Source organism: Clinocottus analis, unplaced genomic scaffold (genome assembly GCF_023055335.1).
Source record: "Clinocottus analis isolate CAN_PGR_092001 unplaced genomic scaffold, fCliAna1.0.p SCAF_23, whole genome shotgun sequence".
Lineage (NCBI taxonomy): Eukaryota > Metazoa > Chordata > Actinopteri > Perciformes > Cottidae > Clinocottus > Clinocottus analis.
Window position 1 is genome coordinate 1,299,284 of NW_027175965.1, and position 11,948 is coordinate 1,311,231.

General features: G+C 40.9%; 1 protein-coding gene across 1 annotated transcript; it reads left to right on the plus strand.

Annotated features, from left to right (window-relative positions):
* Positions 1–9,416: 9,416 nt before the first annotated feature.
* Positions 9,417–11,287, plus strand: rgs16 (regulator of G protein signaling 16). The gene is made up of 5 exons (XM_068589658.1): positions 9,417–9,537; positions 9,791–9,874; positions 9,988–10,049; positions 10,212–10,378; positions 10,554–11,287. Exons 1-5 carry the CDS (start codon positions 9,494–9,496, stop codon positions 10,770–10,772), a joined length of 576 nt encoding a protein of 191 aa, XP_068445759.1. The 5' UTR covers positions 9,417–9,493; the 3' UTR covers positions 10,773–11,287.
* The last annotated feature ends 661 nt before the right edge of the window (positions 11,288–11,948 follow it).

Consider the following 11,948-nt stretch of genomic DNA (forward strand, 5'->3'; position numbering starts at 1 on the left):
TGTGCAGGACAGTTGATTACTCTGAGACAAACAACAGAAGCAGTGGAAAGAAAACACACAAAATAAAGGTGACTGTCCGTGTTACAACGGTTTATTGGTTTACTTCATCAGAGCCTGCACCACTCTGACATCACTGAGAAGGCATAAGATGTAAATATATGCATGTATATATATATATATATATATATATATATATATATAATGCTCAATTAGTCGACATATTTTCAACACAGAGTTGAATCACTTTATCTGATGCATGCAACGATACACCCGCACAGAATTGTCAACCTATCCTCCAGCTCCACGGAGCATTTTAGCCGCGTGTTCGTTGTTTGGTTTAACGGCCTATTTGACTGTAGTCTCAGTCCTCTCATGTCCAGCTGCAGCAAACAAGCTCTGATGAACACACGCGACGCTCACTGCCCAGCAACCAACGGCCGACAAGATAGCAACTAGCCAACACTGACCGGCCTGCTATCAAAGAAGAACTTCAAGAAGCTAAAGAAAGGAAGAAATGTTCCCGGGAGCTTGTTTGCTCGATGCGCCAATAAGCATCTGGTGCTAGCGAGTTATCCGAGACAAATAATCAGCTTGGTGTTGAATTATTTTGGCCCCAAAATGCCAAATCAATTATTGCACAATAGCATTTAAATTGCTGCATATACTCTAAAACGGGTATTGAATTTGCTGAAGAGCTTAACGTCTGAAGCTTCCCAATGATTAGCTTCGTAGTTAGAGTTACATTAAAGAAAAGCATCACCTAATAGTGGCTTTGGTATGTTTTTCTGGCTTTCATCATGCCATACAGAGAACTAATATACTCACTGTTCGTTGCAGTCGACTGTTTCGGATTTTTTTTTGGAAAAGCAATAGTTAGCATTTTGCTCGCCAAAATACGAGAAACTTTCCATTGTTTAGATTCCAGGGTGTGTTTTAATGCCTGGGGCAAAACAATAACAAACTACTGTTTATCATTCAACAGCCATTGTTTATGTGAAGAGGGTAAACTAGCACCAAATTGCCATATTTAGAGTTGAGTCAACTCATAATACAATGCATGGAAAAACACATATAGTGCACGCTTAATTGCAGTAAAATTTAGAATAATTTCAGGCTGTTACAACACTATATCGTCATCTGGGCATATTATACACATTAAGAGAAGCAGATATAAGCACCTATTTTTTTTAACATATCTCCACAAATCAATCTGTACACTATGCCATCACGTCCGTATTAAACCAAATTCCCATAGGACCGGATTGTCCACTTGTGTGTCTCCCCTTGTTTTAGTCACAAACAACAGTCTCTGGGAATAACAGTACCTGCTGCTCCCAGGTATTGACATTAATGATCGTTTGTTATGATCTCCAAGGCAGCAGGTACATGCATAGTGTCCGCGTGTGTGTGTGTGTAATGTTGACAAGAGTCAAATATCAGTCCTGTTGTTGTCTGGGTCCAACGTTTCGCAACTGGGGTACAGCAGAAAATAACAAAGCCATTCACCGTCAAGTTAATCATTATCAGCGACTTCTCCAGGGCGAGCTGTACGGGTAAAGGGCCGCCTGCAAGTCATTTAACAGCTGGAGGTGGTTTTGTTGGAGAGAACATCACTGCTATACTTTATTCATGACTGTGAAATCTGTTTCGGCTCAGCCAGACAAGCCTGCTCCTCTCTCATTACACTCCGCCTCTCACCACTACACGCCTCCGGAGACACACACACACGCACACGCACGCGCGCACACACACAATTCAATAACCTTTCAGGGTAAAACAAAGAGCACACGTAACCGCACAGATGTTTACGGAGCAAATTAAGCCAGAACAAATGACTTCCGATGCAGCTTGACCGGTTTCTTCTCTCAAAAGAGTCGTCACGCAGTTCAAGAAGAAAGAAAGTCTTAACTTAATAGTGTCAGTTGTGCCTCTTTCACTGACATAACCAGAAGGGGTTAACAACATTCACAGAAGGGGCACGTGTGCTCGCTCTGGATTTACTTTGGCACCTTTTAATAAATTAATGACGAGAATTCGAAACTTTTTAGATGATCATTTTAATTGTTTTAATTTTCATATATAAAGAAACAAGTGGTATGCATTTTGCTAATGGCTAATGCTCCTGGTTACCAATGTTGGTAAATTGTTGTATGTAAATGCATGGCTCTCAGAGGTCCTACTCACCTGCTGATCTCCAGACGTCTCGTCTTGCTACAGAGTCATGGCTCCCACCTGGTGCTGCACGTGAAGCATCAAGCCACATCTTCCGTACTACCGCAGGCATATTTGCACGCTGCACTACTTTCATTCAGTTCCCTTTCAATCCTTGAGGAGTAAAAACGGTGGTGTAAGTGGTGTGATCACACATATCTTGCGTTACTGGACAAGAGTGCCGACTCAAACGGAACACGAGACGGAAACAATGGAGCTCGAGACACCGTGTTGGAACATAAAGTGATTTGGGTGTTTTTAGTAGTGCAAAAAGGAGCATAGTGAAGGAAACCACGATTCACGAGATGGACAGTTTGCATATCGTAGTCTCTGCTGACCACCTCTCTGAACAGTCTATTGGGAGTAGTTGCAGATCATAGTGCTGCTTTGGGGGGAGCACACTCCAGCGGTTATTGTTTAACAGCCACAGTGAGCATCTGGTCGGGCCTGCGGCAGGCAGGCATGCTCCTCCTCTCCCCAGAGGACGATCAGACAGATGAGCAACCTGAGGGTCCTCGGAGCACACTGCCAGATGCACTCCCACAGAGACCACACTGGACCACTTCACAAATGTTCAGAGGCCTGGGATTAACACTGGCTCAGCACTTTTTGTTCAAATAGTGAAGGTGATATAAAAAAAATAATCTAATATTTGGCATTTCCATCTACTACTGCCATTTACCTTATTTCTTAAACATATGTTTTACCCAACATATTGTTTTCTTTATTTCAGAGGAATAGTAGTTGAAATCCAGAAACATTTTATTTCCAGATCATGAAGCCTGCTCTTCAATTTTTAATATGACATTTTAAGATGTGTGTGTGTGTGGAGGGAGGGAAAGGGGAGGGGGGAGGGGGCTCAGGCCAAGGCTGCATGCGGTAAATACATTATGAAAATGCATTACTCTGAAGATGTTTTTCATATAGGAGAGAACTATATATGCTTTGAAAACATGTGAAATGTTCTATTTACAACACAGCCAAACAAGGATTTGGCCTCATTCGAATGTGTTGCTGTATTATGTCACGTTGCCAGGAACGGCAGCAATAAAGACAATTGTCATCTGTCCATTGTGGAACTGTATGGCCTATTTGTTTTGTTTTTTAATATTTTGGCATTTTAAAATCCCTTCTTGGTGAGATATAGATGAAAAGACCACATAAATGTAAGTTGGATATTTAAAAAAAAACATAATAGTCTCTTCAATGGCAATGAAACTATTTAACATGGAGATGGCTCCTCTTTGTATGGAAGCCTGTATGGAAGCCACCACAAAACAAACCAAAAAAAGGAATAATTATGAGACATTAAAGTCAAAATGATTAAATATAAAGTCAAGAAATGTTGTGACGGAATCGGGCTTCTATATCTTGGAAAAAGTTGAAAATTGTTAAGCTACTGATGTGGTAAATGATGAGGATAAACCCTTAATTAATCAACATTTGACCAACGTTACATTTATTTATTCTATCATGATATATCTGGCATTTAAATATGAATCTGCTCCACTCATAATACTCAACAACGAAATGTATTAACTGTGTACAAGCATCAGGACCAAATTAATTCCATAATTTGTTGTTTGTTTGGGTCTCCAAATGTCTAATTCACTCATTTCTGTTTGAAGGTTTCTATTAATGTATTGGTTGAAATGTGCTTCCAGCTGTCCCCTCCGCTCATCACTGAGTCACCGCTCTGAGGGACCTTCGGAAGAAAGACGAACAAACAAACAAGTCGCCGTAATGCCGGGAAGCAGACGCTTCCTGTGGCATTGGGGCGAGGTTAGCATGTTGGGCTTTCCCAAATTACACCTTCTCCTCTCCAACACAAACAAATGCAGCGCAATTACTTGAATAAGATTGCATTTGCTGCGCCTTCAGCACTTCCTCTAGCATGAAGTCACACCAAGTCTGCAGAAAAACTCCCCCACATGGTCTCTGTTTAGTTTCATTCAGCACACATGAGCATGGTGACCATGGGCATCAGCAGTCTGGCAGCGCACTGGATGTTCACACGTACGACTACGTGTCCGGTTGACTTCCAGTGTGTCATCACAACAGCTGCTCCATGTGTTTGTTCTGCAGCCTAATGTGTACATTCTGTAATGTGGAAGTGATTTGTGATTGGCATCGCTGGGCAAATTTAGCATCTGATCCTTGTTGGACCTTGTGGAGAGCTGAATTGTTCTCCGGAGCTCAATGGTTACTTTTCAATTTTGCAGTAATCTTTATTAGAAATCGAAGCTGTTTCCCTCGTTGGAAACAGTCTTTTGATCAGCAAACCTAACTGCAACCCGATTCTGAATCTATTCATATGATTCATATTCGTCAAAGGAAGATTGACTGATTACTTAACAGTTTTTGTTCGTAAAAGATTTAACCAGTTCCCAGTTTCATGAAGTTTTGAATTTGGTTGCACTGGGATTTGCTTCAATATTTAGTCTCATTATAGCAAAAGTTAAAGCTTTCCAAAATTGCAAATGAGCATACGCATCAATGGAATTCACACGGTGCTTAAAGAATCCCGATCTGTGGGCTTAATGGTGGCGCCAATGAGTACGTTGACTAAAATGGCTTTCAACTGTGATACAATTTCACTGTGACCTCCCGCCAAAAAAACAACAACAGCCACTATTGCATTATAATCCACGGTTGTGCTATGTGTATTGTGCTCAAAATGTGTCAAATTGCTATTCACCGAAATATGTCTTCTAACTCCAAGGAGACACATGCAAACTAGTTTTGAGCAGAAAAAGGCAGTAATTACACACAATACGTGTTGTCAACAGGGTGTGTTTTTTTAATTTAACACCTTACTGTTCTTGTCTGTTGGTGGTCTTTTTGTTTCGGCATACTTTGTTTACGGCATGGGTGTGGCAGTGAGGTATCGGGGCTCTATTCTGATACATTAGTAATTTTCTCTTTGGCATCAGTGCATTGAGGTTGGCGGTATAACAGCAAAGAGAGGATGATCCCAATCCTGCTTTCTGATCTTTGCAGATGGCGGTGAACAGTGAAAGGAGCCCACTGAGCTGAAGATGAGCTTTCCCTCCATCACAGCTGACGCCACATTAAACTGAAAGGTCCTCGCCAGGCTCCAGATGAGCAGAGATGAAAAAGGACTTCCAATATCGGTTAGCCTGAGGTGAAACGGCTTAGTCCGAAGGCAAATGGTATTCATAGATTTGTGGGTTGAGGAAAGGTGAGACGTAAGTGTCCTAAAATGGCCTCGGTCTCGATTCGGTCCCAGAGGTGATGAACAAGCTGGGAGAGAGATGTGACCTTTCATTTGAGACTCACTCATACAGGTAAATGTCATTTCTGGTTTATCGGGATTGTCTAATGATGCATTTCCTTGGTGTGGGAGCCGTCGGTAAATTGACACGTGTTTCCGTAGTGTCACTTTAAATCATTTTATTGTATAACAGAAAAATAAATGAAAACTCCTCTTGAATAGAAAAACACCCGCTTTGTCTCTAAAGGCGATTCCTAAGGGCCATATCTTAATGCGTTTCTTAATGCGTTTCTTAATGCGTTTCTTAATGCGATTAAAAATAAGTTCCCCTTCCGCTCTCTAAACAAAAACACACCGAGCTGCACTCAGGTGACGTCTATGTACAACGTCATTGTGTCATCAAAACATAACGATTTAAACAAACAGGTAAAACATTCACATAATGGCTTCTACACTTGGTGTTATTCAATATTATCGTATGGCACATTAAAGATAAAGAACCGTGTGTTCCTCTGTTTTTTGTTGTTGTTTTTTTTCAATGTTCTCGTGTAAAGGCCATTTTGAAATTCAGAGCTCAAATTAGTTTTGACTGAAGGAAATCAGTTTCTGCAGTAAAGAAGTACGTTTGTGTATCCTTCACCATTTCTACGAGAAATTAGGAGACTTTCCAGCAACAAAGCTCTCGTGTAAGAGTTGCTTCTAAAATATGAGGCTTCTTCATTTCTTGATCCAGAGGTGGTGTTGTCAGGGTAGACATGCCAAAAAATGATGAATCCCATCAACACTGGGATTCAAATAATAGCCTTGAAACCCAGAGTGTCTTGGCTCCTGTCTGCCATGTCGCTTCTGGTTGCAAAAAAAAACACATGGCGACGGACAAAATGTCAAGCTTGAGGCTTCGAACTGGTTGTCCACAAACCAATGCGTTATGTCCACTTTAACAGTCACTGGTTAAAACTAAGCACGATTTTAAGATGGCTTAGTTAAATATTTGGATCACGCAAAGTCATTCTACATTCAGACTCTTTGGGGCTGAAAACCAGGCGAAGACGCTTCAGGGCATTCTAAAAAAAAGCCTCTAATACCAAAAGCGTCACAGTCAACCAGACAGAGAGTCTGTTATCGATGAGCACTTAACCAATAGATTATTTAATCCAAATACTTTCAGGGGGTATCGTCCCCTAGGGTGATCATAAATGTAAAAGGAGGCATGACAGCCTCTGGGCGACAAACGGCATCATTGGAGACGGCTGATCGAACAATGAAACTCTCTGTAGCTTGGATATTAGATAAGGAATTCATCGAAAGAGATTTTCTGAGAAATATGTTAAAGCCCTCTTTCACTGTTATAATTCATGTGTCACATCTGTAACATTATTTATTATAATTGTCACAAAGGGTTGGATAACACAACACAGGGATGGCCTGCAGTGCTGGTACTTTGCTCATGTTGTAATCCTTTGTGAGTGTGTTATAACAGTCTAACAGAAATTGTGTTTGGCTCGTGATGTAAGGTCGGCGTGTATATATGTGTGTCGCATCAGTAAGGCTTCAAGGACGGTGAATTTCCTACTTTCAGCAAAGCCCTTCACTCAGCAACGTGACGCGGATTCTTATCCTTCGTCACTCTTTTATTCTCTCGTTTCCGTGTTGCCGTGTCAATAGGACGGTCGGAGGCGCAGAAGTGTGATGACATCAAAGTGTATGAGTAGGTGAGTAGGTGGCCGGGATCCCCCAGGCTTCTCATACAAACCTTTGTTTTTTTCTCGCAATGAAAATTGTCCAATTGAATCCTCTCCGCACAATGCATCCGGAGAGGTTGGGGCATCCCATGTTCTTCACATCCAGTCTACATTAGCTGACTTAACCTAATCAGTGCTGTCTTTTTATGCTCCATCGTGAGATCTCGCTAAATGCTTCTGTATCACAGCAAGTGCCCCTTGGCCTGCTTCCTTTTGAGCCCAGGAACATGGCAACTACGTAATTTTTAACCCTTTGTTTTGCCAGTTTTGCGAGTATTCCAAACAGGAGCAACCATATAGGTGGTTGATCCGGATGTCAAAGTCTTGATTGTAGACTTCAGGAGGAAGACATGGACAAGGACAAGTTTTATAATACGTTACATTGTTGTTTGTTTGGCTACATATTTGCACTATTGTTGGTTTTGTTCTTTAATTTGATGTATTATTATTAATCTATTCTATTTAATATATCGAGCATTTTTTATATTGTATTGCTTATCTGTATGTATAAATGCTTTAAAGTAAGTATCTATCTATCTAAACTACCAAAACCAACAATGATCAGGTATTTATTGTGCATTCAAAGGCAGGAATATCTCATTAAACCAGATACCATAAAACATATCGATGAGCCACATTGTTCACGGGTTTCCATTTTTGATATGAACATGGACACTTTCTCAAATCAACACACACCATCCTGCTGCCATAAATACTCACCAGTGCACAAGTGTCCACTTCATTATTCAACTGACGAAAATAGTCCCAAACAAAAACACAATTTCCTCCTGTTCGTGTCACAGGCAAATGAATTTCTTATTTTTAGCAGCTGTTTTTAAAAATGGAACTAAACTACCTGTAATTGGGAAATGTTTTGCTTAACACTTAATCTGCATCTCCACCAGTTCTTGTCGATGTCGCAGCTTCAGATTGGTGCAGAAAATAACGTATTAGTCTTGTCAGAGTTATCATCCATTAAGCTTCTGGTTATTTTATTTTTTTTAAGTATTTCCTATCCCTTGTTTTGGTGTATGCCAACACATTTTCTTGGCATTTTACTCATCTAAAGAGGGAAACATTTCCTGAAGACTCTGAGTATAGCTTCTTATTGACTTAAGTAACACATTTAAATCAAATTTCTAAAAAAAAATCCCTGACTTTTATTTCATTAGATGAGATTAAATGTTATCGATGACATGGCCCTGTTGGGTCTCATGCTTGTGGTTATACTTGTATAACGGGTGCAATACAATGTTTCCTCTGTCATCTGTGGTTGAAGGTCATTCAATATTCTTAATTCCTGTATTGCCTCTGGTGGCACAATATCTTATTGTAGTTCTAAAGTGAACAACAAATGTACCAAAAAAAAAGACATTATGATTTATTTACTTTGCTTTGAGGTATGTTCTCTATTTTGGAAATAAGCTAGCTAGTGGCCACTATACAGAAGTCTTCAGTCTTGTATTGCACTCGATGGTCTAACGCCAATCTAATCTGAATTATATAATACAAAAAAGTCCTAGATAAGCAACCTGCAACTCGCCATATGGTAAACGTTCACGCTTCAGCTTTATTATGTCGAGCGGTTGACTTTACTTCCAGCTTTCTTACAGTAATATAATTAAACAGAGTAAATACCACATATCCTTCCCATCTGTCCCTGGAATGAACACCTTTTTATAAGGTCCATAAAGAGGCTGGGTGTGATTGTAGTTACCACCAGATGTTATTAGCGTATCGGCCTGTAAGGTTGTATCATACACACGTATCGATAAAAATCCTAATTTACACAAGATCTGTTTTGTTGAGGTTGATGATAAAACACAAATTTAAAGCTAAAATACAACGGCCCCCAAAACGCTTATGGAGTAAATGCAGAGAAAAAATGAATGTTTTTACCTGAGGGTCAAAATATCTAAAAGCTGGCCACAATATTCCCACATCTGGACCGTGGAATTATCGTGTGTAAATAACTTGTTTTGAAAGAGAAGGGTGAAAAGAAAACAGAGGGATTCACTGTGTTTTAAAAGCCATGAAAGAAAAACATACTGTACCGCAGAATATCAAGGACTTTTATCATTTTACTTCCCCTCCCTCTCTCTCTCTATCTCTCCCTATCCCTCTCAACCTCTCTGTGATTGGCTGAGAGGGCTGATGACAGGCCAGAAGCAGGGGAGGTGGGACTATAAAGCCTCTGCTCTGGCTTTTTCCAGACACGGAGACAATCTCGCTCCCTACTGAGCTCGACCAAAACGGATATCTAAACGAGAAAGCACCCTCAACAGCTCCAATCTCTTGCTACAGCATGTGCAAAGGACTGACATCGCTGCCTACCGGCTGTCTGGAAAGGTAAAGAAACAATGCAAAACTCACAGATGCTGATGTTTGGGGATTCGCACTGCAGGATAAGGAGGACAGCTCTGCTATTTCATCTTTGTGCATCTGTGTGAGAGCACTAGAGAAGCTAAAAGAGTCAGGTCTAGTGTGTGCTATATTTAGACTTTGGACGGCGTGGATTCCACGCGTGGTGACATGTACGACACAGTGCGCAATATTGATCTTGTGAAAAATGTATCTCACCTGTTTTTCTTTTTCCTCACAGGGTCAAGGAGCTGAAAGCAAGGCTGGGAAACATTTTGCAAAAATCCACTTGGAATCTATCCTGCTGCAAAATAGGGCAAAATAAGTAAGCATCACACATACTGTACTATATGTTACCACAACTTAACTTTACATTCATCACTGTGTGCTTTGCTTAAACTTCTGTGTTAAATATTATCTTGCTTTGTCTATTTTCAGGCCAACCCTGGAGGAATGCCTTCGGTGGAAAGAGTCCTTTGAAAAACTCCTGTCCAGCAAATGTAAGTAAATATCTAGATTTTAGCATGTTACTTTAACCTTACCACACACGCAGTTACCAGTAAACGCAGACTGTAGCGACATGTGCAGACGCAAGCAGACCCTGCAGGTGCCGTCATGTGCAGTAAGTAATTACATTTAACTAATAGTGTGTCTCTCCTCAGATGGACTGTGTGCCTTCACAGCCTTCCTGGTGTCCGAGTTCAGCGAGGAGAACATTTTGTTCTACTTTGCCTGTGAAGATTACCGGAGAACCAAGTCCAACACCAAATTACCAGCCAAAGCCAAGAAGATCTATGATGAATTCATCGGCAGCGAAGCTCCACGGGAGGTAAGGAAGACGCCAACCTCAAGAAAGGGTTAGAATCTGAATCCTAAAAGTGAAAGGATGAGGCCCAAAAACACACTTTCCTACACTTTCTTTGGCAGTGTCACACATGCTAACCCTCACTAGATGAAGAACAACAAACTAATCTACTTTTTCTCCTTGTGTTTCTTTTCACCAGGTTAACATCGACCACGAAACTCGTGACATCACCAGAGACAACATGCTGGTGCCTTCATCTTCTTGCTTCGACCCGGCCCAGCACAAGATCTACATGCTCATGGCCAAAGACTGCTACCCCCGCTTCCTCCGCTCTCCAACCTACAGGGATCTAGTGTGCCAAGCCAAACCGAGCAGCACCAAGGCCGCCAAGCAACCCCGGCAGGAAGAGAAGGTGTGAACTCTCTCCAGGAAGGATTGTTAGTGTGGTTTGTCTCAAGGTTTGAGAAGGCAAGAGATGCGCGGCGTCAGCTGCTGCAACACGAAGCTGGACTCTGCGGGTGCAGGCGCACAGATCGCCACGATAGCAGCCGTGGATGGGCGCGTTCTGGAGACGCCGAAGATTGAGGGGGAATAAGTTAATGGAAGAAAAAAGGAGGTTGATGGGTTGATGGCTTGACTGCCGAGTAAGCACAGATCAAGTTTGGACATCAAGGTCGAGTGAAAGCGTAACAGGGTGACAATCAAACAAGAAAGAAGGAGAAAAGCACTTTTTTCTTTGTTAATTGGCAAACGTTTGTGACGTGCAATGTGTCTGTCGAAGTGTGTTTGTGAACCAGCATGTAAGGTATACTTACGTTGTATTTATTTGCCTGTAATATATTTGTTCTATTTTTTTTTACCAAACATGAAGAAATTGTGCAATTTAATTTATATCATATTATTTATATTACTGTTCTGTTGTTTTTTTTACGTACCAGCAAATAAAATAAATTATTTGAAGGGAAAAAAAGACTAACATGTTTTGTCCTTTCTATAAAAAAAATCATCGTTTAAGTATATTTTTTTCATCTTTGGCATTTACAATATGCTGAGCAGCACACAATATGACTCAGCGGCACTGATGAAAATTCATCACGACACGTAAAATACTACTGGTGACAGAAATATCGTACATACTCAACCCAGTGACGTAGATGAAATATCAAATGTAAACATCGTGGTCAGGTGAATTATATGCACAACTACGTGCAAACTCTGTCTCAGTCTGCTTGTTGAGTCAATCACCAAATGATGTAATTGCTCTGAATCACAAGGCCTCCTGCAACTGATGTTGTGCAGAACTGTTATTCACCTTGGAAACCGCTGCTCTCCGGCTCATAAAGAACTCAGACAAAGCATCCGGCTGCCTGGAGCTTTTGTCTCATATCATGTAAATGAGAAAGAGCTTTCTAGCAAACAGGAAGCACGAAGAGATTATGTGACAGCATTAACGTAATAGCAAGAGCAATAACACCGTATTAGCTGTTTGCAGAAGCCATCAACTGCAGATACAAAAAAATAATCTCTGCTGTCTGCAAACCAAGCATGTAAGAAAAAAAACATAAAGGGTCAAGAAAAAGCCCTCTGGTTAGGT

Bases quoted from the DNA above. Each gene is read 5' to 3' on its own strand.
- rgs16 (XM_068589658.1), top strand. From the start codon at position 9,494: ATGTGCAAAGGACTGACATCGCTGCCTACCGGCTGTCTGGAAAG. The intron at 9,875-9,987 runs GTAAGCATCACA...GTCTATTTTCAG, and splicing joins TGCAAAATAGGGCAAAATAA to GCCAACCCTGGAGGAATGCC. The intron at 10,050-10,211 runs GTAAGTAAATAT...GTCTCTCCTCAG, and splicing joins AAAACTCCTGTCCAGCAAAT to ATGGACTGTGTGCCTTCACA.